Source organism: Vairimorpha necatrix, chromosome 4, assembly GCF_036630325.1.
Source record: "Vairimorpha necatrix chromosome 4, complete sequence".
Classification (NCBI taxonomy): domain Eukaryota; kingdom Fungi; phylum Microsporidia; family Nosematidae; genus Vairimorpha; species Vairimorpha necatrix.
In genome coordinates, this window is record NC_088819.1 from 561,924 (window position 1) to 589,151 (window position 27,228).

General features: G+C 27.7%; 14 protein-coding genes and 4 non-coding genes across 18 annotated transcripts; 8 read left to right on the forward strand and 10 right to left on the reverse strand.

Moving 5' to 3' along the window:
* Positions 1 to 4,341: 4,341 nt before the first annotated feature.
* On the reverse strand, positions 4,342 to 4,728 carry VNE69_04116 (uncharacterized protein; the record flags this gene model as incomplete). Its single annotated transcript, XM_065473363.1, has 1 exon — positions 4,342 to 4,728. The coding sequence occupies one exon, from the start codon at positions 4,726 to 4,728 to the stop codon at positions 4,342 to 4,344; it is 387 nt and encodes a 128-aa protein (XP_065329435.1).
* A 310-nt stretch (positions 4,729 to 5,038) lies between these two features.
* Positions 5,039 to 6,349, reverse strand: VNE69_04117 (tubulin alpha chain (TBA); the record flags this gene model as incomplete). The annotated part of the gene is made up of 1 exon (XM_065473364.1): positions 5,039 to 6,349. The coding sequence occupies one exon, from the start codon at positions 6,347 to 6,349 to the stop codon at positions 5,039 to 5,041; it is 1,311 nt and encodes a 436-aa protein (XP_065329436.1).
* A 168-nt stretch (positions 6,350 to 6,517) lies between these two features.
* VNE69_04903 lies at positions 6,518 to 6,589 on the forward strand. The gene has a single exon. It is a non-coding gene; the product is annotated as a tRNA-Ala (tRNA).
* Positions 6,590 to 6,683: 94 nt separating this feature from the next.
* Positions 6,684 to 7,076, reverse strand: VNE69_04118 (uncharacterized protein; the record flags this gene model as incomplete). Its single annotated transcript, XM_065473365.1, has 1 exon — positions 6,684 to 7,076. One exon carries the CDS (start codon positions 7,074 to 7,076, stop codon positions 6,684 to 6,686), a length of 393 nt encoding a protein of 130 aa, XP_065329437.1.
* A 340-nt stretch (positions 7,077 to 7,416) lies between these two features.
* Positions 7,417 to 8,283, forward strand: VNE69_04119 (uncharacterized protein; the record flags this gene model as incomplete). Its single annotated transcript, XM_065473366.1, has 1 exon — positions 7,417 to 8,283. The coding sequence occupies one exon, from the start codon at positions 7,417 to 7,419 to the stop codon at positions 8,281 to 8,283; it is 867 nt and encodes a 288-aa protein (XP_065329438.1).
* An 8-nt stretch (positions 8,284 to 8,291) lies between these two features.
* On the reverse strand, positions 8,292 to 8,365 carry VNE69_04904. Its single transcript has one exon. It is a non-coding gene; the product is annotated as a tRNA-Ile (tRNA).
* Positions 8,366 to 8,932: 567 nt separating this feature from the next.
* VNE69_04120 (tRNA-dihydrouridine synthase) lies at positions 8,933 to 9,913 on the reverse strand (the record flags this gene model as incomplete). Its single annotated transcript, XM_065473367.1, has 1 exon — positions 8,933 to 9,913. One exon carries the CDS (start codon positions 9,911 to 9,913, stop codon positions 8,933 to 8,935), a length of 981 nt encoding a protein of 326 aa, XP_065329439.1.
* A 329-nt stretch (positions 9,914 to 10,242) lies between these two features.
* On the reverse strand, positions 10,243 to 10,314 carry VNE69_04905. The gene has a single exon. It is a non-coding gene; the product is annotated as a tRNA-Trp (tRNA).
* Positions 10,315 to 10,391: 77 nt separating this feature from the next.
* Positions 10,392 to 10,655, forward strand: VNE69_04121 (uncharacterized protein; the record flags this gene model as incomplete). Its single annotated transcript, XM_065473368.1, has 1 exon — positions 10,392 to 10,655. The coding sequence occupies one exon, from the start codon at positions 10,392 to 10,394 to the stop codon at positions 10,653 to 10,655; it is 264 nt and encodes an 87-aa protein (XP_065329440.1).
* Positions 10,656 to 10,815: 160 nt separating this feature from the next.
* Positions 10,816 to 12,144, forward strand: VNE69_04122 (ubiquitin carboxyl-terminal hydrolase; the record flags this gene model as incomplete). Its single annotated transcript, XM_065473369.1, has 1 exon — positions 10,816 to 12,144. One exon carries the CDS (start codon positions 10,816 to 10,818, stop codon positions 12,142 to 12,144), a length of 1,329 nt encoding a protein of 442 aa, XP_065329441.1.
* A 309-nt stretch (positions 12,145 to 12,453) lies between these two features.
* Positions 12,454 to 12,525, reverse strand: VNE69_04906. Its single transcript has one exon. It is a non-coding gene; the product is annotated as a tRNA-Pro (tRNA).
* A 78-nt stretch (positions 12,526 to 12,603) lies between these two features.
* On the forward strand, positions 12,604 to 13,410 carry VNE69_04123 (uncharacterized protein; the record flags this gene model as incomplete). Its single annotated transcript, XM_065473370.1, has 1 exon — positions 12,604 to 13,410. The coding sequence occupies one exon, from the start codon at positions 12,604 to 12,606 to the stop codon at positions 13,408 to 13,410; it is 807 nt and encodes a 268-aa protein (XP_065329442.1).
* A 94-nt stretch (positions 13,411 to 13,504) lies between these two features.
* Positions 13,505 to 13,738, reverse strand: VNE69_04124 (small nuclear ribonucleoprotein F (RUXF); the record flags this gene model as incomplete). The annotated part of the gene is made up of 1 exon (XM_065473371.1): positions 13,505 to 13,738. One exon carries the CDS (start codon positions 13,736 to 13,738, stop codon positions 13,505 to 13,507), a length of 234 nt encoding a protein of 77 aa, XP_065329443.1.
* An 84-nt stretch (positions 13,739 to 13,822) lies between these two features.
* VNE69_04125 (T-complex protein 1 subunit theta (CCT8)) lies at positions 13,823 to 15,397 on the reverse strand (the record flags this gene model as incomplete). Its single annotated transcript, XM_065473372.1, has 1 exon — positions 13,823 to 15,397. The coding sequence occupies one exon, from the start codon at positions 15,395 to 15,397 to the stop codon at positions 13,823 to 13,825; it is 1,575 nt and encodes a 524-aa protein (XP_065329444.1).
* Positions 15,398 to 15,587: 190 nt separating this feature from the next.
* On the forward strand, positions 15,588 to 15,872 carry VNE69_04126 (ribosomal protein eS27; the record flags this gene model as incomplete). Its single annotated transcript, XM_065473373.1, has 1 exon — positions 15,588 to 15,872. The coding sequence occupies one exon, from the start codon at positions 15,588 to 15,590 to the stop codon at positions 15,870 to 15,872; it is 285 nt and encodes a 94-aa protein (XP_065329445.1).
* Positions 15,873 to 16,106: 234 nt separating this feature from the next.
* Positions 16,107 to 16,673, forward strand: VNE69_04127 (uncharacterized protein; the record flags this gene model as incomplete). The annotated part of the gene is made up of 1 exon (XM_065473374.1): positions 16,107 to 16,673. One exon carries the CDS (start codon positions 16,107 to 16,109, stop codon positions 16,671 to 16,673), a length of 567 nt encoding a protein of 188 aa, XP_065329446.1.
* Positions 16,674 to 16,857: 184 nt separating this feature from the next.
* Positions 16,858 to 19,674, reverse strand: VNE69_04128 (ATP-dependent RNA helicase MTR4; the record flags this gene model as incomplete). Its single annotated transcript, XM_065473375.1, has 1 exon — positions 16,858 to 19,674. The coding sequence occupies one exon, from the start codon at positions 19,672 to 19,674 to the stop codon at positions 16,858 to 16,860; it is 2,817 nt and encodes a 938-aa protein (XP_065329447.1).
* A 4,874-nt stretch (positions 19,675 to 24,548) lies between these two features.
* VNE69_04129 (structural maintenance of chromosomes protein) lies at positions 24,549 to 27,131 on the forward strand (the record flags this gene model as incomplete). Its single annotated transcript, XM_065473376.1, has 1 exon — positions 24,549 to 27,131. One exon carries the CDS (start codon positions 24,549 to 24,551, stop codon positions 27,129 to 27,131), a length of 2,583 nt encoding a protein of 860 aa, XP_065329448.1.
* Positions 27,132 to 27,228: the final 97 nt, after the last annotated feature.

Consider the following 27,228-nt stretch of genomic DNA (forward strand, 5'->3'; position numbering starts at 1 on the left):
CTTGAGAATACTAAAACTATTTTAATGGATGGTACTTTCAAGTTTGCTCCATCTAATTTCAAGCAACTCTATACTCTAGTCGCGTATATCAATACTAAGTACATTCCTTTGGTATTTATACTAATGTTAAAAAAAAATGAGGCATCATATAAGAAAATATGTGATTTTATAGTGGAAAAAGCACCAAATTTTAACCCTAAATGTTTTAATTTAGATTTCGAATTAGCACCAAGAAAAGCTTTCAAAACAGCTTTTCCTGCCGCAGTTTTCTATGGGTGCAATTTTCATTTTTCCCAGATTATTTATAGGAAAGTGCAAGAGTTGAAAATGAGCACGTTGTATCAAAATGATATCGAATTTAAAATGAATATAAAAAGGATTTTAGCGTTAAGTTTTGTTAAACCTATTGAGGTTCTAAATTTTTTTTGTCTGATTAAGAAAAGCTTATGTCAAGGAGTGATAGAAAGAGATATGAAACAATTTTAAAATTTGTATTTAAAAATTATATTGACATTGACGCAGAAGAGATTTTATTTTGGAATGTTTATAAACGAGTATTAAATAAGTTACCAAGAACTACGAATAGTTTAGAAGGATTTCATATATCGCTTGATAATCTTTTTACTGTAGCAAATCCAGATTTGGGTGTTTTTGGAGAAAGGTTACATGAGGAGCATTTGAAAAGCAGGCAAAAAATTCTACGCGCTTATTACAAGTCCTTTAAAGTAAATGAAAAGTGTAAAAAATATATACAAGAAAAATATATATATGATATTGTATCCAATTTTGAAACCATAGACGCGCTTGATTATTTATTTCAAATTTCATCTACTCTTGAATACCCTTTTACATTATTAAATTAATATTAGTTATTTGGTTTAGTTTTATTGTTTTTTTATATTATTTATTTTTTTTTTATTATTTTTTATTTATTTTTTATTTATTTTTTTTATTTATTTTTTTTATTTATTTTTTATTTATTTTTTTTATTTATTTTTTTTAGGCCGAAAGATCGATTTTTCGGCCTAAGGCCGAAAAATCGGTCAGCCTATCCACGATAATCATTAAGTTGATTCAATGAAACTTGTGTGTGCCCAGCCACAAGGGGATTATCGTCTAGTGTAGAAATGCAACTCAAAGCCAAAAACAGTATCGACCTTTGGTGACTTAATGATACATGAAAGTATTTAATGGGTACGACCTAGTTGGAGCTTATGTCTGGTGCACTCTAGGGTTAAGATCCTAGAGCTAACTAAGAGACTAGACGAAGTAGGGCAATAGAAGGTCCAGTGGGCCCTATCCTACAAGATTCTTACCTGCTGGCCGAAACCAGTGGGAGACTGGTTGTCAATGCAGTCCAATAAAAATGCCAGGCTTGTGATGTGGTCGTGTAAGGAGCCGTGTGTGCAACACAGATGATTGTAGGGACCTTTGAGTCAGTAAGATGATGTATCTCATCGGATTATAGATAACCATGCCCGTTAAGTATATCCGCTGTGAGGTCACTCTGGACGCGATTTGAAGTATAAATGGAAAGTGTTCTCCTTGAGCCAAAGTCCAATGGATACGGCGGAGCTTGCTGCACCGGCAAGTTGTATGGATAGAGTTTTAGTGAGTAAGAATCTCACAGTACCAGTTGGATGAGGATCACACCCCAATCCCTCTGGTCTATGTAAGGTTTCTCCCTACCTCTTACTTGCAAAAAAAAAAAGTAAAAATGTCGTTTTTGTGCTGTTGTTTTCAAATCGTCTCTTAAAATTTAGATTATACTTCAATTTCATTTGGAGTCCGTATCACACTTCCTGTACATTTTTGCGCATTATATTTGTTGCCTATGCATTTTGGATAATGACAATACCAAATTAGTTGTTTTTAATTATTTATATGGCGAATATACAAAATTCGTGACTCATCTACTATATCAATAGAATTACATGAAATGAAGGTGTTCATTTAGGTATTATTTAATTTATATGCTAGTTGAGCAGCTTAAAATAGTGCGGAAGATAACTTTTTGTTTTAAACCAATTTTTATCAAATTTCACTGAGTATGCTTTTCATAGCCAAAAAATACAATTATAAAATGCGTGCGAAGTAAACAATGCAATTGAAACTTTAGAATAAAAATCAATAGTTCAATGTATACAATATGTCTTGTATTATGATAGTCTAATATTAATGTTTATATTTTGTAAGGCGTTATAAAAATTCGATATAGGTTTGCACATACTACAAAAAGATTAAGAACCAGTGGAAATAATTATACAAAAAATGCATGTAATATGTGATCACAAATAAAATCATCAACACAAGGTCTTTATCTTTTAACACCAATAATTTTTTATATAAAGTCGTATATGATGATTTAAGTTGTCGCCTAAACAGAGCTATTCGTAGATCTTTTACTTGGCATATACCGAATCTAAAAAAGCGTTCTGTTTTTTTTTTTCAGATGCATTTTTGTCGGACTACTTCATTTTACCTCAATAAATTTTATTTTTGCAAAATTTTCATATAAATACATATATCTAAGCATTATTAGGTTCTAGCATAATATATAAGTTGTATGTGTTTATACCTAATTCCAAAAATGAGAAAAAATTACGCACGTGATAATTTTTAGTTTTGCTTTATATTCATAATTGCCCAATACTTAAGACACATATCATATGAGCTCCTAATGACGATTGGGGGGTTTTATCATGCTAAATATTGCGAAGTTTCTCCAAATTGCTATACTTATCCTTAGCGGATTTACATATGTAGAATAAGTTATGAATTGTAAAATGAACTTTTCTTTATGTTTTTTTAAATATATAATGTTTACAATAAAATATCTTGTTTTTTATAAGCAAACTGAGAGATGAATAATCATAAATCTATACAAAAAATATAAATATTTTCCGTTTTAACTTACCTTAAAAAAACAATACATAGATCAGAACGATTTATCTCCATTAAATCACATCAAGTAATCGTTAGATATACTTTACTCCACAATGATTAATTTTCCGGCGAAATATCAATGTATATCATGATAAAATTGGATTATAAATGAATCATAAAAGATTTTATAGGGCGCGCAAACAAAATATTTGTGTAGAACCTTAGACATATTGAAAAAATATTATTTAAAAAGTTTATGAATAGGCGTTTCATAGCTTCAACATCGAATTAGTAAAAACAACAATTAAGCTCGAATATACAAATCAAAATCGCTAAAAAAAAATTGTGAATATTACAATTTATGAATTTTAAGGAGCATATTTTTTAAAAATTGTTCTTTTAGTTAATTTTATAATTTTTGCATGATGATTTTTTGTTAAATAACACTCCTCCGCCAAAAATATCACGGACAAACTATAGATTAACCGGGTTGTTATTCCTAGAACTAGTAAGCCTTTAAACCCGTCTGGTTCATTGGACAAATGTTGCAAGATGGTATGAATATTGTGAATTCCAACGAAGTTCTGAATTTCCCCACATATAAAACTCGGAAATTCGTTGTTCCAATGTTATAATATATGAGATTAATGGGATTATATATTAGTTTAAAAAATTTTATCCATATAAATACAGACTTAATCTTTTCATAATAAAAGAACATTTATTACAACAGAATTCATTCTGTTAAGATTGTAAAATTACGAATCAGACAACACAAAAAAAGTAAAACGCGTAAAAAACAATTGTTGACATATTAATTTTTTCATTATGACTATATCTATAATTATTAGCTTTTTTTATTATGTAATAGAAGACACTATCATTAGATATAAAGACATTGGGCCATACCGTTCCGACTAATATTCTTTTTTATGTGGTAGTTAGTCTTACCATTATTCCTAGTCGCCCAACTTATTAAAAGTATATCTTTCAGGTCGTTTAAAGATGTTTTTGATAAAAATAATTTTTTGTCATTAAACATTGTTTACTGATTATAATTTGAAGTATTATTCAAGATACTTACGCTAAAATAAATCTCTTAAGTCTTGTGATTTTGAATTTAAGTAGTGCTATTTTTTTCTTATATTAACATATTCAGTTAATATAATTAGTAATAAATTGATATATTACTTATCTTTAAATATTTGAGATTATCTTCGATCACAGAGTCAAGCTGGACCAAGGTGGTTTTTTTCTGCATACAGGTCAGATTTATATAGAAAGTTTTTTCGACCCAGTTTGCAGAGTATAATATCAAATTTATCTCCTATTACAACACAATGATGTTGTATTAAGTCTATAAGATCAGAGAATATGACGAATTCTCGTATAACTTTGATATGGTATATGACATATATTTTTTACAAATAATTAAAAATAAATTTTTTAGAATTTTTAATTTTTTATTAGTTTCTTCCCTATACATATTATAATTATTATTAATATTATTATCATCATTTTCCCTTTTTTTATTTTCTTCTTTACATTTATATCTTCATTTCTCACTATTTCTATATCTTTCCTTATTTGGTTTAATAAGTTTATACACTTAGTACACTCTTCCAGTCCCATTTTCTCGTTTTCTTTTTTCATGCTGTTTATTTTCATGCTAATATTTTTTAATATTTCTGATATATTTTTGTTCTCTTTTTTTATTTCTTCTTTTATAAGTGACTGTGATAGATTTATTTCTGACAAGATCGAGTCTTCGTCTGTTGAATATTCTGTGTATTTGTACAAGACTTCCTTAAGTTCCTCTAAGGTGACGTCTTGGAATTCCATAAGAAAAAGGGTTTGAAAAAATAATAAAGCATAATTATGTACACCCGAACTATACTATTATGCAAATATAAAAAATTTTATATAGTACTAAAAAGACTAATTATAATAAGATAATTAAATAATTATGCAAAACGCATTAAAATAAAATATTATTAAAAAAACATATAAGTAATTCCACGCAGAATAACTAAAAATCTTATGCAAAAAAAACAAAAATATAATACATAAATCTTACACAAATATAACTAAAAATCTTATGCCAAAATATTATAATGCAAATATTACATTTTTTTTTTAAACCATTATTCATTTATTTTGACTCTCCTGATATTTTATCATAATCATCTTCTAACATTGCCAAATCTTCTCTCGCTTCACTAAATTCGCCTTCTTCCATTCCTTCTCCCACATACCAGTGTACAAAGGCCCTTTTCGCATACATAAGATCAAATTTCTGATTGAGTCTCTTCCATGCCTCAGAGATGGCTGTCGTGTTACTCAAAGCGCAGACTGCCCTTGACACTGCCGCCATGGCTTGGCCCTCCAAGATTGTGGGAGTTCTACTATTTATTCCCATTTTAAATCCAGTAGGACACCACTCGACGAATTTTATAGAATTCTTCGCTTTTATATTAGTAATAGCTTTATTTGCCTCTTGTGAGCTCACATCTCCTCTAAATAATAAGCAACATGCCATATATTTCCCTTGTTTCGTGTCGCATTTTACCATCTGGTTTTTTGGCTCAAAACACGCATTCGTAATTTCCTGTACACTCAATTTTTCATGAGATGCCTTGATTTTAGAGACCATTGGTGAATAAGCGACTAAAGGGAAATGAATCCTAGGGTAAGGGACGAGATTAGTCTGAAATTCAGTCAAATCGACATTTAAAGATCCTTTAAATCTTAAAGAAGCAGTAATAGAAGAGACTACTTGTGCTATGACCCTATTTATATCAGAATAATGAGGTCTATCAATACCAAGATTTTTACACATGTCGTAAATGGCTTCATTGTCCACTAAAAATGAACAATCAGAATGTTCAAGTGTCGTGTGTGTAGTCAAGACACTATTGTAAGGTTCTACTACTGCTGTAGAAATAGCAGGAGCAGGATAAATCGAAAATTCCAATTTACTCTTTTTACCAAATTCAGCATCAAGTCTGTCCATAAGAAGAGAACCAAAACCAGACCCAGTTCCTCCTCCAAAACTATGGAAAATGAAAAATCCTTGTAATCCATCACAATTATCTACCATTCTCCTTATTTGTTCCATTACTGGCTCAATTATCTCTTTTCCTACTGTGTAATGTCCTCTGGCGTAATTATTTGCTGCGTCTTCTTTCCCGTGGATGAGCTGAGCGGGATGGAATAAATTTCGATAATTAGAAGATTTTATAGAGTCAATAACTCCGGGCTCCAAGTCGACCATGAGAGTCCTGGGGACGAAAGTACCTGCAGAAGTCTGAGAGAAGAAAGATTGAGATCCTTCATCTTCTATACCTGAATCATCCAGACTACCATCTGGTAATATTCCATGTTCTTTACAATAAAGTTCCCAACAAGCATTTCCTATTTGGACACCAGCCTGGCCAATGTGTAAAGAAATAATTTCCCTCATATTTTAAGGGTATAAAAAAAAACAAAAATAAAATAAAATAAAAACTTAAATTATATAATTATATTATAAATTATAATTTGAATTATAATTTAAATTATATATAATTGTATTATGAATTATTTTGTAAATTATATATATTTATATATATGTATTTTATAATTTTTATACGGGGAATTAGCTCAGTGGTAGAGCGTTTGCTTAGCAAGTAAGAGGTCATGGGTTCGATCCCCATATTCTCCAGATATTTTATTCAAAATTGACATAGATGTTTATATAACTAATATTATTATATGGTAAATAAAGGTAAAACGGGACAAGAAAACATTTTATTACTTTATAAATGTTTATTATCTTCATATCTCTTATTTAATATCTTATATGTCGTCTCTATACACCCACAGAAATCTACTTTATTATCCATCTCTTTATACATTTTTACATCTTCTTTTAATCTTTCTATATCATTTCTAAGCTGAGTCTCTACATATCCAAAATCTACTTTACTGGGAATATTAGTCAAGATATTGAAATTATTATTCAACTTGTTCAAATTTCTCTCTAAAGAAGAAGTCTGGAGATTGACAATCTGAGTGTAAAGATCAGTGAATGAAGGAATAGGAAGTTTGTCTGAAGAAATGTAGACTTGATTGGATAATCTGTGGATATTGATAAGTTTCTGTTTGATATTTTGTGGGAGATCAACGAATCTTGTGTCTTTCTTGAGCATGGGCTTAAAAAAACATCTGAGATTTAATGTCTAAAAATGTATTTTAAAACGCAAAAAAATATTGCGCTTTGACTTACATTTACTTTACATGCGAGTTAAATCACTTTTATACTTAAACTATACGGTTAATATTTATTATTTACATGCGCTTAACTTTACTGTAAGAATAAAATTGTGCACAAAATAAAATTAGAAACAATATAAACATATTTTTCACCTCTTTATAGAATATTACTAGGCACTTTATACAATGATTTATATCCATTTGGACTGTGTTTCATTTTTTTGAAACTTCGTTTTAAAATTTTTTATTTATTAACCTCTTTGTACATTTTTATAAATGAAACTTATCATCTCACCACAACCACATTATTTCGCTATGCTTTTATCTCTCACTAACATTTTATTCTTCACAAAAAAGATTTCTAAAAATATAACTACAAATTCCTATATAAACCAAGACAAATCAACTAGGCACAAAAAGACACTTTTAATGTTTACTCTATATCTTACTCTTTTATTCTTCATCTTATACTCATTCTCATCTTCATTTATAGGCTACAGAAAAAACCAAATTATTTACAGATCTATCCAGTCTAATGATTATTACGATATACTCAAATACATAGAAATAATCTATGAGACACTACTGAAATCTTCATTATTTCTTACACTAGTCATTTTTATACCTCTAGTATTTACAAAAAATAATATTGATTTAATAATTAATTTTATATTGATTTATAGTGGTATAAGAATAATATCTTATCCACTACTAATACACATATTAAGAGAATATTCATATTTCTCTACGTTTATACTCGAGATATTTCAAATATCTGAGACATTATTGCTTATATTCGTATTTGTAAAAATTTTAAACAATAAAAAAATTGTAGAAGATTGTAATTTGATAGAAACTTACGAACACGAATACATTTATCTGAAGATTATAAAGAAATGTAAATTTATAATAGGAGAACTGGGACTAGAACTAGTCTATAGAATAGTATTAGTATATTTTATGATTAATAATATAGAAAATATAAATAAGTGGATGAATATCATTTATATAATGAAGATTGGATACATACAAATGATGATTATGAGTGTAGAGACAGTGATATTTTGTAAAGAACAGGAGACATTTGATAATTTGATGAATTTTACAGAAGTACATAATGAATTAAAAAAGAGTAAAGTTTGAAAAAAGCATGCTCCGACTGGGATTCGAACCCAGGGCCTTCGCGTTATTAGCACGACGCTCTAACCGACTGAGCTACCAGAGCTTATAGATGTGATTTATTATATTAATTTAAATGTAATATAATTTGTAAGATATATTAAATGTGTACGGATAAAACTTAAATTTAAATAATTAAATGTGTAACAATTTGATCTTTATTGATTTAGACAGTATAGAATTTTGATGAAAACTTTATTGTAAAAAAATTAAATTAACAAATCTGATTTATAAAATTTCAAAACCTGTAGTAAAAATTTGCATCTATATTTTATAATTTAAAATTTGCATCTATATTTTTATAATTTAAAATTTGCATCTATTTTTTATAATTTAAAATTTGCATCTATATTTTATAATTTGAAATTTGCATCTATTTTTTATAATTAGAATTTGCATCTATATTTTTATATTTTTAAAATTTGCATCTTTATATCTATCATTAATAAATCTAGAGTAAAAATTTTTATAATAAAAATCTATAGTAAATTTTTATAATAAAAATCTAGAGTAAAAATTTTTATAATTGAAAAACCTAAAGTAAAAATTTTATTTAATATGTAAAACCTATAGTAAATATTTTATTTAATATGTAAATATTTCTATTTATGTTCTATAATATCTTTGTCGTCTCTATTTCTTTTATAAATTCATCTATACTCATTTTATCTTTGTGCACTGCTTCATTCAAAAACCTCTTCCACATTTTACTCCCATTTTTCCCATGTAAAACATTCTGTAAAGGACTTAACATCCTAAATGTTATTTTTTCTCCACCATCAAATGTCTCCAAATATCTTTTTATAATCTCATACACATTCATATTATTATTTCCATATATAATATCTTCTATATTTTTAAATACTAAAATATTCTTTATAGCTTCTCTACCTATCATTATTCCATCTACCATATTTTCATATGGTAGATTTTTTATCCCACCATTTAGTATAAACTTAATATGTAATAACTCTTGTTTAATTCTATAAACGTATTCGTAATTCAAAGATGGTATATTTCTATTCTGTTTTGGGCTTAACCCACCAAGCCAACATTTCCTAGCATGTACATAAAATTTTTTAACAGGGCTATTTTGTACTAAAAATTTTACAAAATTGCTAAAAAATTCGTATGTGTCTAAATCGTCCACACCTACACGGATTTTAAGGGATAAGACGATATTATGATCAGAATAGACAGTGTTTACTATTTTAGTGACTAGTTCTTTATCTTTCATTAGTACTGCCCCAAAGCAGCCTTTTTGTACTCTTGAGCTTGGGCAGCCCAAGTTCAAGTTAAAATGTTTACAACCATGTTGTTTTAGAATAGAAATTGCACTAGATATTTCTGTAGGATCAGATCCCCCTATTTGTACTACAGTGAGATCGTCTATGTCTCCGAGTCTTTGTAATAATTTAGTAGTAGATATATTAATAACGGTATTAGAGACGATCATCTCAGTGAAGAGGAGAGTGTGTTTTGAAGATATTCTGACGAATTTTCTGAAATTTGCTGTGGTGACTTCTAACATTGGAGCGAGAGATATTTCTAAATTTCTGTAGTCTTGAGATTTGAAGTTTTTTTCATTAACCATAAGAAAAGGGGCGGGAATGTATGGGATCTATGTATATGTAATAGTATATACGTTATGGAATTTGACTCTTCATTCGGTTATTATTTAAGATGCTCTAAATGTTCTTGAACTCTTGCATTCAACTTGGAGTTACATGATATAGTTATCATTGATACAATGTTTTTAAGTTCTAGATTTAAATCCAAAGAGATAAGTCTTTTTGGCTTAATAGAAGGACAATGATGTCAAGATAGAGGAAGAGTGTACGGCTCTTTATGTTTTCGAATTATATAAACTTTTTTTAATACATTGTAAAATACAGTATTGTATACTTTTACAAATAAAAAATTTGACCTCGCCAGGATTCGAACCCAGAACCTTCGGGTCTGGAATCCGACGCGCTACCATTGCGCCACAAGGTCTTGTAAATCGAGACACTGTTTAAATTTGTTCCCATTTTACCCGCCTTTTTAATAAAAAGATATTTTCTTAAACAAGGATGTACAAAAGTAAGAAGTCTTGGTGTACAAAGAAATATTTAAAAAAGGTAAAGTCTACTGAAATATTAATAAAGAGGAAATCTTTAGACACTAAGAAAATCAAGTCTATTAAGGAATGTATTCCTAAAGTAGTGTCTCCTAAGAGGATAGGCACACCTAAAAGGATAGTCCAGTTGATGTCTCCTAATGGGTATGTAGAGATAAAAGGGAGTAAAGAGAAGAATAATTATGGATGTAGTAGAAGAATAGACTTTTTAAATTAGTAAATAAAATGAATTATTGTTTTATAAATATGTTTTATTATATATATAAATATTATTGCATAAATATGTTTTATTATATTTATATATATGTTTTATTATATTTATATATATAAATATTATTGTTTATATTTAAAAATATTCTTGTTGTTTTAATTTACCCATGAAATCTAATATTAATTTCTCGGATACTCCAAGTCTAAATCATTTTGATAACTCAAAAATCATCCATCTTTTAAGAAAAAAATACCACAAAAAAAGATCAAATTTCCAATGTTCTTTATGTCCATCAAAAGACTCTTTACTAGTCTGTTTACACTGTAAAATGATCTTCTGTCCTCAAGACAAGTGTAAACATCTCAATTTTTTCTTAAATTTAGACTCCATTTTCACTTCTTATAAATCTAATACAACAAAACATGTTATAATTCATAAGATGTTTACAAATATCCCTTTTAAATTACGAGGTCTTCCTAATCATGGAAATACTTGTTACATCAACTCACTTCTTCAAGTATTCGTCAATTTACAAGATTTTACTCGTCTACTTTTGTCTACAAATAAGTGTCATAATGAAATATGCCTGTTTTGTCGTACTAGAGACATGTTTACAGGGTATTTGACTAATAATAAAAACACACTTTTGGAATTAATAAAAACTATAATGAAGAGTAATGTGGAGTTTAGTAATAAAGATCAACAAGATGTGCACTCGTTTTACTTGTTTATGGTTGATATGAGTTGTGTAAAAAAAAAAATATTTAATAGTACCTTAATTAAAAACCATAAAACTAGTAATGAAAAAACGCCAGAATTTAATATTGAAGTAGCGCAAAAGACAACAACAAATGAATTTATTAATATTGAAGATACAAATGTAATTGAATATAATATTAAAGCAGCGCAAAAGACATTAAAAGTAAAAACAAATGAAATTGAAGCAGCACAAAAGACATCAAATGTAAAAGACTTTCATAAATTATCAAATCTCTTCAAAATTAAAGGCAATTACATCCTTAAATGTCTAGAATGTAAAAACAAAAAATCAATCTCAAAAGAAATCTTTCTTTCTTTATCTCTAGACTTCTCTCAAACACTAAAAACAAGTTTACTAAACTTTTTTACTAAAGAAATCCTCACTGATTCCTTAAATTGTCCAATTTGTCATAAAAACACGAAATTTGTAAAATTTTTTAAATTAAAAAAAACTAGTAAAATTTTAGTTTTACATTTAAAAAGATTTAAAATGATAAAACAAGTTTATTCGAAGATTGATAGTGAAATGAAAATTGATCATGAGTTGGATTTTAAGACTGGGAAGTATAAACTTAAAGGGTTTATAATTCATAAAGGGAGTTTGCATTTTGGACATTATATGACTTGTATAGTGAAAGATGGAGAGTGTTATTGCCTTGATGATGACCGAGTTACAGTAGTGAAAGGGAATGAATATTTACAGAAGGCGTATTTATTATTTTATGAGAGAATATAAAAATTTAAATATTTATTGTATATTGGCTATAAATAGCAATATTATTATTAAATACCCTTTATGTCTACTATTCTCAACATTTATTGTATATTAAAATTTTAAATATTTATCGTATATTAAAATTTATTAATATTTTATAATTATAGTATATGAAGCATATTTTAAAATATATATGTAAAAACTAACCCTTAAGATTAGCTATGATTTTTGTATGTAAAAACTAGCCTTTAAGTTCAGCTATGATTTTTTATCATGTAACCGTAGCCTAGCAAAATCAAAAATAACAACTAAAATATTTAGAAAAAAGATGGGCCCAACCGGGATTCGAACCCGGGACCTTCTGCACCCAAAGCAGATATCATACCACTAGACTATCGGGCCATGTAAAAATAAAATATTATATTATTGTATCTTATAAAATATAATCAACTATTTTTCTTTTACAACCCCTTTTGATTTATGAATTACGAGGAAGATTTAGAAGATAATCTTAAAAATCTCAATTCTATAAAACATTCCTCTTCTTCTATAAATGACTTCATCACACAACTTGACTCTTACAAATCAGAGCTTGACGCTCTAAACCTTTCTCTTATAAATCTCAATGAAGATTTAAAACACTATGACTTCTTAGACTATTTATATTTCAAGAAGTCTCAGAATATCATAAATTTAGGAATAGTCAACAATTTAATCCAACAATTAAAAATATGTAAAAATGAGATAGACAATCCCGAATATTTAAATAAAACAGATATTTGTTACAAATATCTGCTCAATGAAGGATATTCTTTTATAAACAAGATACTTAAAAAGAGTGTAGACATTTTATACATGAATGATGATTTCTGTGTTTTTACTAATCTGATAGAAGATGATAGACAAATCAAGCAGATGATTTTGTGGCACAGGACACAGGAATGTGTAAAAAAGAGAATGTTTTATAAAGGAGATTTAAATGTGTTTTATAGAATGATGATCAAACAAGAGTGCTTTGTGTGGTACACATTGTTTTATAAAGATTTTATTAAAAGTTTAAATAATTTGATGAATGGGGAGTGGACTCTGTTTGAGAGATTTCTGTATTCTGTTTTGATTTATTATTTTGAGAATGAGGAATTTATAGATTTAAATAAAGAAAAGAAAGAGTGTAAATTTGAGGAATTTAGTAAGTCAGTGGAAGTACAAGATTATGTTTATGATTTGATACTTGAGAAATGTTATAAAGAATATACAGGAGATACCAAGAAAGTCATGGAAATATAAAACAAATTAATATTATTTGAATAATTAATATTATTAGAATAATTAATGTTGTAATAAATTAATATTATTTATAACATACATAATTATAGTATTATTATTTATATTCTTGTATCATTTTTACATTATTACATCTTATAAATACTCGCCCTAATTCACTGACATTATCAAAATCAACCTCCTTACAATCAGCAAGGACAAAGTTGAAATATTTATCATATTCCATAAGTAGGCCTTCGTAATATTGGCCCCACTTAAAAAACACTCTGACTTTCTTATTAGTAAGTCTAGTAAGAAACTGCTTAGGATTCTCTAAATCTTGATCAGGCATAAAATGAGGGATAAAAACACACCACAAGTATAAAACAAAAATCTATATACATAATATATATTATGTATATTTAAAATAAATATTTTAATGATCTTCATCCCAATCTGCATTCATTCTGGGCTTAATATTCAACTTCTCTTGACTTCCTATCAAATAATCCTCTGTCTCATACATGACAGCTATAAAATCTAATGCATATTTCATAGCCCGGATCTTACTACTGTAAATATCAAAAGTAAACTTGTCAATCTTCTTGAAATTAGAAAACACTGTACTCAGAGACATAAAGGCATATTTCATATGAAGATCATCTGAAAAGGAATCAGCCTTCTCTTTAAAAAGAAGAGTCAAGGCATGCTCAAATATCCCTGAGCCTGGAACTACTTCCACTGTATTATTCTTGACATTCTGACTGAGGGCCCTCAGTGTCTTAATAATAACTCTCTCGTGTTCATCAAGGACAACATCAAGAGAACTCCTTAGGACTATGGTGTAAATCTCCTTACCTATAAATTTAGTATACAATTTACTACTCTTCTCAAACACTTCCATGTTCTTTACAAATCCCAAATTCGAGATAGGCTCTAATACGGGGGAAATGGATCCACCAAGGCAGTCTCTAATTCTTCTTAGATCGTGTTTACTCATAATCTTAAATACCACTTTATTGGCTTTATTACAAAAATCAAGGAAAATATTATCGACCTTACCACTGCAAATAATCAAGTCAGACTTCAATGAGTCGACTTTCTCTTTGATAAAATTTATCTCTTCATTGGTGAAATTATATAATTCCTCAGACGTGTTCATTAAAATTGTACTTTTTAATTCTGCCCTACTAATGTCTAAAGGACAATTATAAATGGCAGAGGATCCATCCTTGAGTGACTTCCTTATGGAATCTGGTACTCTATCGAAGACCATCCCTTCTTCAATGTAACTGTCTTCAATAGTACCAGTGAGCATCTTATGGATTCTGATCTTCTCTGTACTGAAGGACTTAGTCTTCAGAATACTCTCCTGCACTAAGGATTTGATTTTCTTATTATTTATAAGCGAATCAAGAAGTAAAGAAAATGTGGGCTGTACTTCCTCATCTTGTTTGGGTTGTGTTTGTTTGTCTTGTGTGGATGTTAGTTCCTTGTCCTTATAGACTTTTTCATTGTCTTGTTTAAGCTGTAGTTGTCTGTCTTGTATAGTCATTTTATTAAGATCTTCTTCTAGATTATTTTCTCCAAATATATCAACTTTCTTACTAAACCCACCACACATTTCATTTAACTCTGTCCCTATATTTCTATAAATCTCTCCCAATACTGTAGGCTTAACTCCTTTCTCTACTATCTGGAAACTTTCATTTATCAAATACTTAACCACAAGTAAAAAATATTTACTAGAGTCTCCTACAGTATCCAACTTCTTAACATATTCTATCAATAACTTAACAAGTGGATGATTAATCTTAACATTGTCTAATATTACTGATGGACAATTAGTATTTTTAATACAATTATAATCTGTCTGTATAAGTTTCGTATGGTAAGATTTGCCATATAATTTATCAAACATGGATATTAGAGAGGTGAGCTTTTTTGTTACTACAGTGTATTTTGCCTTTTCTTCGGTTTGTGATTGAGAAATAAAACCCGATGTGTTCATTTTTGAGGGTTGGAAAAATCTCAAGTAGAATTTTTTTTTTTATTTTTTTATGCTGAAATTTTTTTATTTATGCTTTTTTGCATAAAGAGTTTGTTTGTTAACAAACAAAGTGACTGCATAAAAAATGTATTAAATTATTTATGTTTAGACACATTGATCTTATTTTTTTTTTTTTTTTTTATCCCATAAAATGGTAAGTAAAAATTTACATAATTTTCAGAATTTTGATTTAGCTTTCCCTACAGAAGAACAAATAAAAAAGACTCACAAGACCAAGAATTTATATGCAGTCCCTACTGGTTATTTTATGCAAGTCTTATGTGATGGATGTAAAGGAGTTACTTTATGTTATTCTCATTCTCAGAGAGACATGAACTGCAAGGGATGTGGAGAGACCATTTTGAAGAGTACAGGAGGAAAAGCGGGATTAATTGGAGAATGTGCTTTTAAGAAAGTTGATTATTCCTTTGAATAAAGAATTTTAATATTTAATGTTTTTATATATTTTGAAATACAACATAATGTTTTGTATCTTAAAATACAACATAATGTTTTTATATCTTAAAATACATAATGTTTTTATATTTGAAATACATAATGTTTTTATATCTTATAATTATAATATAATGTTTTATATCTTAAAATACATTAGTGCTTTTACATCTATCATTAAGACTTAAGCATATTTTATAATTTTTTTTTGTCTTGCATGAATTACACTTGGCGAATTTTTAAATATTCAAAATTAATTGACAATCCGTCTGACACTTTCTCTTACTGCAAACAAAACATAGACTCAGTCAGTCAGACAGTCATGCACTCCCAGTTCGATTCTCAAGGTATTAAAAAGACCCAGTGGCTACATATTTTCATGGAAAGTAACAGGTTTATAGAAATCAAGATTTACAATAATTCTTTAGAAATTACTCTGAATATTCATAATCCGCCTAATATTCAGATTACAATATTAGAGAAATTAGATAATTTCAAGATATTTAAAATGTGCCTTAAAGGCCGAGTATTGGCCTTTAAGTTTGTAAATATTTGTAAAAGGTTTCAGATTGTTTTTTTCAATGATGAAGAAGCAAGTGTCTTTTTTAAGAAGTTTAATAATTTGATAGACTTTGAGAATGAAGATGAAAAACACACGCAGACTTTGAGAGTGAAATTTCTCAATTTATTTGTAGATGAAAAATTAGACGAAGATTTTTTAGAATCAATGAAGACCAATGAGACCAAAGAAGAATTAATTAAGAAATTTCTCCAATTAATATAACCGAATAAAATTGATATAATATAAATTTCAAATATATAAATGGTATTATATACGATAGAATATAACTAAAATTTATCAATTAAATTTTAATTATCAAAAATTAATTATCAATAAAATATAGTGTAAAAAGATTTAATAAAAAATTTTTAAATAAAATATTAAAAAAATTTTAATAAAATTTTTTTTATAAATATAAAGAATTAGAAAATACAATATCTCTCTTAATCTTCACTATCCCATTACTAAACATATTCTCCAACTCAGTATTCCCTATAACTCTCCCCGCATTACTAAGCTGCTTTAATAATTCCTCAAGTCTCTTAAATGTTCTAATAATACTTCCTTCAAATATCTCCGTACTACTACAAATCTCTAAAAATGTGTGTCCTTTACACCACATTCTTACTATTTCCATCATCTCATAAGAAAACTTCCTTAAATATTTCTTAGGATTTCCTTCTATCCCGTGCTTTTTTAAGACATGGCACACTTTCCGGACTGAATCTTCAATAAACGAGTAAAGCTTTTTATTCTCGTCAGATAAGACGAAATCTTCTTCGTTCCACTCTTCGAAGACCATGCAAGACAAAAGCGGGACGAATTCGTCTACTTCTAATTTCAAGAAATCCCCATTAAAAATCATCTCTGTGAGGACTAATTCGTCGCCTGTGGATATTTCGCAAGCCAGTCTGCCTTTGATCTCCACATTTGTGTCATCGCAATATTCGAGATCTTTTAGTACAAAAATCATCTTTTTACATTCTTCCATATGATAAATCTCTTTTAATTTGGACATTTCTTTAAATTTCTCATGGTAGAGACTTTTATAAATTTCATTTTTTATAAAATTAATTGTATCTTTAATATTATTAGTATTATCTACCTTAGTCTCGATATAATTCTTAAATTTAGTATCAAAAATTGTAAGACAATCAACATCAACTTTATACTCTTCACTTTTTATTATCTCATTACTACAATCTAATAAACATTCCATATACGATTTATTACACAGAATACACAAATCTAATTTGATATTCCTTACTAATTCTTCTATACATGAATATTCTTGTATTATCTTCTCTTTAATTTCATTAATCTTTTCTAAATCATCTTGAAAATTAATTTTTTCAAAATTTTTATAAAAAACTTTGGGATTAAATTTCGCCCGGAAATCATAAACCATATAAACATGATTTATATTCGTAGTAATTTTCTTTATAAAATTTTTAGTAAAAACTAAACAAACAATTTCTTCATCATCATAAGCTTCTACAAAAGCATTTTTTATAAAAATACCCGCTCCTTGACGAGGTATAAATAAATCAACAACTCTACCTGTTTTTATATACGGGTAAAAAAATGATGAAAATTTTTTACATCTTAAAATTTTTTCATTTTCTAATTCTAATAATAAATCTACTAAATTATTCTTAGGATAATCTTTTATAAGACTGTACATTTCAAATAACTCGTCTTCTTTGTCTTTACCTTTTTTAAAGGCTTGGAAATGGTGGAAAGATCGACTTATCAAATACAAAGGATCAAGACCTTCTACACGCATTAGATTAAGAATCATATTGTAAGTCAAACGGAAAGCACTAATTAAATTGTCTTTTGAACACGAGAAAAGATCTTTTAGTTCATTAAAAGTCATAGTGTCATTTAATAAACTTACGACTATACCCATTTTGTCTATACCTCGTCTACCAGCTCTACCACTCATTTGGATGTATTCGGCACTTGTAATTTGTCGAGTCTTGACACCATCAAATTTTTTTAGAGACGTAAAGACGACAGATTTAGCAGGCATGTTTAGACCAATGGAAAAAGTTTCAGTAGCAAATAAAACTTTCAGATAACCTTCTTGGAATAAAATTTCTACTATTTCTTTTATAATTGGTAGTAGACCAGAATGATGTATTCCTATTCCTTTTAATAATAAAGGCAGAATATTCTGAATAATAGGCAGTTCTCTGTCTTCTTGTCTCAAAGACCCTATCGCGTTATAAAAGACTGTCTTGACTACTTCTTTCCCTTTTTCGTCGAGATAATCGTCGACTAACCTCGTCGCAAAATATTCGCAATCTTTTCTTCTAAATGAAAATATGACGGCAGGAAGCGATAACTCTTTAAGAACACTAATAATACTTCGATCTGTTATTCTGCCTTTCTTAACTGTTTTCATAGCCTGGTAAAATTCATTTTTATGAAAATCTTGATCTTTAATTAAATGCAATTTGTCAGTTTTAAAATAATGAACAAGTGGCGTAATTCGCTTTTCTGTGTAAACCACGTGCACAATTTGTTTCTGAATGTATGAAATCCATTCAGCAAATTCTAAAGCATTTGGTATAGTGGCACTTAAAAAAACCATACGGACATGAGATGGTAATAAAATGATAGTCTCTTCCCAGACTACACCTCGTTCTCTGTCTCTCATGTAATGTATTTCATCAAAAATTATCCAATGTATTTCTCTAGTAACTTCACTGCCTCTGTAAAGCATATTCCGTAAGATCTCAGTAGTCATAACTAGACAAGAAGCATCAGGATTAATTGTAACATCTCCAGTCATAAGACCCACATCAGTAAATTCTTCAAGTAATTCTCTATATTTCTGATTACTAAGCGCTTTAATGGGCGAAGTGTACACAACTCTCTGATTGTCACGTAAAGACATTGCTATGGCATATTCGGCGACTACTGTCTTGCCCGAACTAGTGTGCGCACTTACCAGGACACTCTCGTCTCGCTCAAGAGCGCACAAAGAAATTTTTTGAAATGTGTCAAGTTCAAAATCATAAGATTTGGCAGTGAATTTCTGGAATTCTTCTGGGATTGGTGTGTAATCTAAATCAATTGGCACTGCGGCCTCGTGTTTAGTACCATTTCTTTCAAAAGCGTCATGAGTGTTAGTTCGAAGTTCTTGTTTTATTGGTTCTGTAATATCGTGAAGTACAGTTTTATCTGTAAATGCGTCTAATAGATTAGCTTTCATTGGGGCTAATAACAAAAAAAAATTAAAAAAACCGTTAATAATTTATTAAGAAATTTTATAAAAAAAATTAATGTTATATTAGTGTTATTCAAGTCAATGTCTTTGTTGCGTAGAATAATGGATTTTAAAAAACTTAACAGATTAGCTAAGAATAATATTTATAGATTTTTGACAATTCAAAAAACAGAAGTTATAATTAGAAAAGTTTTCTTTTAGTTTCTCGTGAGAATAATATATGCGTCTTTGCTCAATAGTTATTGAGATTGAGTATTATACGATATTACTGTTTAATATAGTCTAATAAAATATAATTTAATTTTTATAATTATTAATCATTCATTTTTTAGACTACTCAAGTCATCTTTACTTGTATATAAATGTATGTTAGAGCTTTTCTTTAAAGAAAATCTAAATATGAGATGAATAAACGATCAAATTGGATTTGTATTTAAAAAATTATTCAAGTATTTATTCATTATCTTCATTTAATTATTTATTCATAATCTTTATTTCTGTCACAGTTATTGCATGTCTGTCTCTCGTGTCGCAATTTTCCTTTTTAGAATAGTATTGTCTGCTATAATAATAAAATATACTAAAAGCTTTTAAAGTTTATAGATTTAATATAGGCTTTAAAATGATCAAACTACCCCACCTAGTAATTCTGTAATAAATTGTTGACAAATAATCACACCCAACTCATAAACATATTATAAACCTAAGCAATATAGATAATTCATTTGCCAATGTAAAAATCTTGTAGTAGAAAACAATCAAAATATTTTTTAAATGTTAAAGAAAATTTTAGATAAGTACGCGTTTGGTATGACTGTAGTACAATTTTGAATAGAGGTTTATCAATCGCTTTCGCTTTATTTTTTTATATAGTATAAGATACATATTTTTTAATAACAAATAATTTAGAATTTCGAATATTTATTTATTTAATTATAAAATTTGACATTAGAGACAATTCAAATGCACGTTTTTTGAAAAGAAGTTACTATTTGCTGTATAAACCGATCTACAAATCGTTTCATCAACATAAATTACGCACTCTTCTTAAATACTACTAGTCAAGTTAATTAAACATGGACCTCAATCTTGTCAGAAAGTGCCTATGAAACAATTTTAAATCTTGTATCTTAGATATCTTAGATTTAATTTGTATAAATTATCAATTGCCTCGTATACATATTGTTCTTTTGTAATTTAAGATTAAGTGTCTTATATTTTAACTATTAGAATATATATGACTATAATCTATAACAACCATATCTGGGTTGTGTTTTACTTTATGATGTTTATTTTAATTGTAGTGTACATCAAAATCAAACCTATTTTTTAAATCTTACTTTTAAAACTAAAGAACTCGTCTTTTAGAAAATTTTTTATAAAAATTCTAAATGCGTCTTGATTTAACCACGTAGCATCTGGTGTAAAAATGCGAACCGTTTTACAGTAATTCGTTCATCATTGACCCATTATTTTTCTATTAATGGAACGAGAAGTGCCGTTTCGATTTAAAATTAATTTATGTAGTGTTAAAAAATTTTGTTTGTGTTTAAACAGATATTTTACTAAATATTGTATAAATATTTGGTCATTCGTTGTGCACCGAGTTTATTGCGCATAGTATCTATTGTTAATGTAAACAACTCTTTAGTGATCATCTTAAATGTATTTTAGATTATTTAAATGTTTAATTTTCCTAGATATATAATAAAATGATATGTAATGGTATCATTGGAAAAATTGTTGAGTTTATACATGTGCATATTTTGATTCAGGTTTACAAACATGTTATTTATACCGAGAAGAATTTTAATAGATTAAAATAATTAATTAAATTTATTTGAAATTCCGCGAAGTCCGGTCAAAAATGTATTATCTTATGGTTTAAAACACAATTATATATCAATAACGAATTTGAATGTTTAAAACAAAAATCTTTTGTCTAGAATTCTTGTGTTGTGTCTTTTAGACCCTCTTAACGAACTAGACGTTTTATTTTTTAGGTTTTATGTGCTAATCTTACACATTTTTTTAAAATCTATCTATAACGTGTAAGATTTTGATCAGTGCAATATATAAAACGCTGTAGAAATATTCAACAAAAAGTTAAGTTGTGAGATGGAAATGTTTAATTTATTCCTAGTATCATACAAATGATGTTTTCCTATAGTTATGTGGCCCGCGCCTTTAATATATCGATTGTAACTCTATTTTTGGCGACATAAATATTGATTTTACCTATTCCCTGGAAGTCAAGTTGAATAAACATGGCGGCATTCGGGCCTAATTTAGTTATATATATATATATATATATATATATTTAAATGAGTAAAAGTCGTCTGTCACATTTTCTTTAGATGCATATGTGAGGTTGTAAACCTCTGTTGCAAAAACCATATCGCTCTATGTTCATAGTGTTTTTTCTGGACACTATACAATTTGGTATTACATAAATAAAAATTTTATTTTTTTTAGTAAATAAATATAAACGATTAAGAAAATGTTATCAAATGCTTAAAAAAGTAAATTTTTATTCCTAACATGAGTAGAAATTGATTTTTGCACGAGAAAACCAAATTTAAAACATAGAAAATATTATTCTTTTGTAATTAAACAAGGAATATAATGAATTTCATGGCTATTTGATATGAGAAAATGTAGATCCTTTAGTTTGTGAGAGAATACAAGTATATTCAGACGAATTACATGTTATTGTATAGCAAATTGTGCATAGACAAGGAATGAGAAGTTCCACCAGAACGTAGACATAACAAGTAATACAAAATTTATTAATGTTTTTTAATTTTAAAAAAGAGCATAAGTTATTGTATTCTTGAACTTATGACAAATAATTTTACTTTAAAAGATTATAAAATAAGAAACCATTATAAGGTATAGATGTTTTTTGTGTAACAATTACATACACGTGATAAAATATTACGACATAAGATATAATATCATAGAGTTTATAGAAAGGATGCCTGGAATACAAGATCATTCGAAACTCATCCAATTATATACCTTAGTAAACTATTAAACTATGTTATGGCGTTGAATAAAAAAGACGCTAGCGGAACAAGCGTAAAAGTCCGTTTGAATAAAACATTGATAATAGGGTTTATTGCTAAATATAAAATTACTCAAATAATTCTCGATAAATACTTCTACATCATTTTTAAAAAGTGTATAATTTGTATAAATAATCAAACTCCTTACGTTTTGCAGTAAAGTTGGCTTAATATACTGGTGTAGAATTTTTTTAAATTTCATTTCAATTTAATTATAGTCTAAGCAAATAATCATTGTTAGATCATAATAAATTACCACAAAAGCAAACTACTATCAAATTTATATAGTTAATTAGAAGTTAAATGCAGAGGGTTTAGTTCGGACTTACCGATTTTTAAGTACTGAATCCGTGTTCAGACTATAAAAGTTATAAAATGTTTTTTTTTTATAAAATATGCGCAAAGTCTAAAAATTACAGATTTATTTGAAATAATATTTTCTGCTATAAATTTTTTTTTGCTTTTTAAAAATTTTTAGAAAATAGATTACCCGAATAGTATGTCTAAAGCCTTCCAACAGAAGGTCAAGAATATTCCAAGACTCCTATAAGCCAATATTTTCACAAATAGAAAAAAATCCATTAAAAACAACAATAAAACGTGCAATTGGCTCGCAGATTATATTTAACCTAGAAAATCTGTACATTTACAGCTTCAGGTATAAATTTAAGGCGAGGGGGCAGAAGAAAGAATTCATTTATGGCGTTGATACATATATTTTTACTCACCAAATATCGCCTTTACAAAATTATTTATTTGATGAAAAACAGTCTACAGTAAACCTTAAAAAAGTCACATGTATTAAAACAAGATACTAATTATTGAAAAAGGAAAAAAGCGATCACTAAAAAGATAAAGGTGTTATAGAAATGGCTCAGATATTTGAAACATAATTGTTTAAAAATTTGTCAAATCCACATCGAAAAAATATACCTAGTTAAAGTCTGCATACAGTTATGAAAATAGACGAGCGAAAATTAGAATTGAGAATCATAATATCATTTAACTGTAATAATGTTACAGTGACTGAATTCTTAAGCAGTACATAAAAAATGAAACATCTTGTTAACTTAAGGGCATATTTCTTACCTCAAAGCAGTTGGATTGATCAACGTCAAATATATCAAGGTATAATTAAAATGAGTTCTGTAGAAACGAAGCATGTGAGACTACAAATATAATCAAGAAGCTTTTACACTTCTTAGATGTAATATTATATCTAGAAAGGGATTAAACAAGATACTATCTCAGATTTTTTAGAAGAATTTTAATGGCGAAGAAAATGTGCAATCTATAAAAATTTCATGGATATTAGAGAGTTTTGCATTGATTTTAAAAGTTTTTTTTTTTATAAACTGTTTTATCGATATTTTTGATTTTTTTATTAATTCTAAGTGTCTCCCCTCATGTGGGTACTAATATTATGCAGACATTTGCGCCCTAAGCAAGATAAATTAGGCTCTACCTAAATTGACTTGTTCTATTCAAATTATTTCTTAATAAAAAAGGAATTTAATAAATAATGCCAGAATTATATTATAAAATACTATAAAGTTATTATGAATTTAGAACATTGTTTTAAACAAAATCTTATTTTAATCTTAAAAATCATGTATTAGATCTTATTACAATACAAATATTCTAAATTTCATATTATATACTAAGTTATTCAAAATAAACTTAACCATAATTAAAATAGTATATACCATAGCTCTACATACTTCAGTTTCTATAATTAAGCATTTCATTTTATTTTTTTATTTATTTTTTTTTCTCCCATAATCCGCATAAATGTACAAACTCAAATCTCTTGAAATCACAAATTTCAAATCTTACAAATCATTCCACAAAATCCCATTCGACGACCACTTCACTTGCATTATCGGCCCAAACGGGTCAGGAAAATCAAACATCTTAGACGCCATAGTCTTCGTAATGACAAACACCCCTTACAATATAAAAAATGCTACTGTCAAATTAATCTTAAAACAAGACAATGAAGAAATATCTTTCACCAGATTTATAAATATGAATTCTAAGAATTCATATTTCATTAATAACAAAAAGACTGTATTTAAAGAATACATAACTAATTTTATAATTTACCAGTCACATACAGATTATCCTTTACATTTGATTATAGAACAAGCGTCAGGAAGTATAAAATATAAAGATGAGTATAATAAATTAAAAAATAAGTATAACGAGTTATTAATAAAACTTAAGATAGAAACTGAAAGTAGAAGACAATATTTAAATATATTGAGAGAGAATAAGAAATATGAAGAGGAATATAACAAATATTTAGGGCAGACCAAAAGAAAGAAAGAAATAGAAGATGCATTGTTTAATAATAAAATACGGAAATTAGTACACAGGTATACCAGTTTGAGGGACAAGTTTGTTGTACAGACAAACAAAATGTTAATAAACAAAAAGAAACTGCTAAATGAAAATATAAAAAATCAGAATTTTCTAATTGATCAAAAACAAGATTTGATTTCCAAAATTGAAAGGGATTTGGCTTACAAGCCAAATCCCCTTATTCCGAATTTCGATTCTTTAGAGACAGAATATTTCAGACTATTAAATAATGAAGAATGTTGTAAAATTGAAGTAGAAGACGAAGTATCAAAAATAATGATCTTAGAAAAAGATTCCTTAATTTCTAAATATAAAGATAATATTCTAAATTATAATAATTTAGAAGAAGAATATAAGAAATATAATGAAGAATTAAATATTTGTAATAATGAGATATTAATTGATAAAAATATAAAGAGTAAGAATATTAAGTTGTATAATATTAAGAATAAGATTAAAGATTTAGAAGGAGTAATAGGATTTATTCCTGATTTAATAAGATGTCATAATGAGAAATATGACATGGCCATTAGATCTATATTAATGAGTTATGAGTTTACATGTGTAGTAAAAGATAAAGAGACGGCTTTTAGATGTATAAAATTATGTAAAGATCTTAAATTAGGTCGAATTTCTTGTATAGTAAAAGACAATGTGAAAAAGACTACTATTACTAGTGGTTATAAAGACTTAGTATCTCCACTTTTAGTTGTAAATTATCCTGGAGATATTTCTCATATTGTTGAATATATTTTTGGGAATATTTTAATTTCTAATAAGGAATATTCAATGAATATAAAAGAAAATATGTTTAATATTTGCACTATTGATGGGGTCATAATAAAAAACAAAGGAAGATTAATAAATTTCCACAAATGTCTCCCTTCATCTTCTTCCCTAGACAAAAGACTTGATCTTCTGAATACTCTAAAATCTCTAAAGCAGAAACTCGACTCATTTTCCAAGATAGAATTAATAAAACTCAAAATTAATAAATTACAAGAAGAAATTGACACAAGAAAAATCAAGAAAATCACAGTACTAGTCCCAGAGACTAAAGTATTTGGAGATTTATTTAAGAAATATGGATATAAGAATTACAGTGACTATGTAAGTAGAAATAGTAAATATTATGAAGAAGAAAACCAAATAAAGAATAAGGTATTAGAAGAGAAGAAGAATAAGATAAGTAAGAAATTAGAAGAAGAAGTAAAAAGACTTAGAGAGTTAGAAGAGGAATATAATAAAATTAAAGTAGAAGAAGATATTAATGAGGAGACAGGAAATGAGAAAGAAGAAATAGAAGAAGAAATAAGAGATTTATATTTTATAGAAAGAAATGAAGTAATAGAAATCCAAGAGATATTAGAGAAATATAAATCAATGACCAATAATGAAAATAATGATAATATTAATAATTTATGGTCTGAATTAGAAGATATAAATAAAGCCCTTAAGAATACTACCCTAATTAAAAATACTACTACACTGGATTATAACTCGGAAATATACGACAAGTTAAAGAAAGAGACACTAGAGACGAAATCCACTCTGAATTCCGTAAAGAACAAGAGGACTGAGTTGTTTACAAGTTACCTTACTAAGATGAATGAGATCATCCTGGGCTTGTACTCTGAGATATCGGGCGGGTCTTGTAATTTAGTAGCTGATAATCCCGAGGAGCCCTTTGAGAGTGTCAAGTACTACGTCATGGTCCCCAATAAGAAATATCAAGATTATAATTTACTGAGTGGAGGGGAGCAGATGATCAGTCGAGTCGTCTTGATGTACGCCCTTACTAAGATGAGTAATAAGGAGTTTATTTTACTGGATGAAGTGGACTCTAATCTTGACAATTATAATGTGCAGAGACTAGTGGAGTTTATAAAGAGGGAGAAGATCCAAGTAGTGATGGTGAGTCTTAAAGTGGGAGTGTATAAGGAGAGTAATAAGATGATAGGAGTATATAAAAAGAGTGGAGTAAGTAAAACATTGCACTATGCAATGTAAAGAGGATGACACATTACACTAAGTAATGGTAAGAAAATAAAATATTTAATATAAAGCAAACAAAACCCAAACAAACTTCATATCAAATAATAAATAA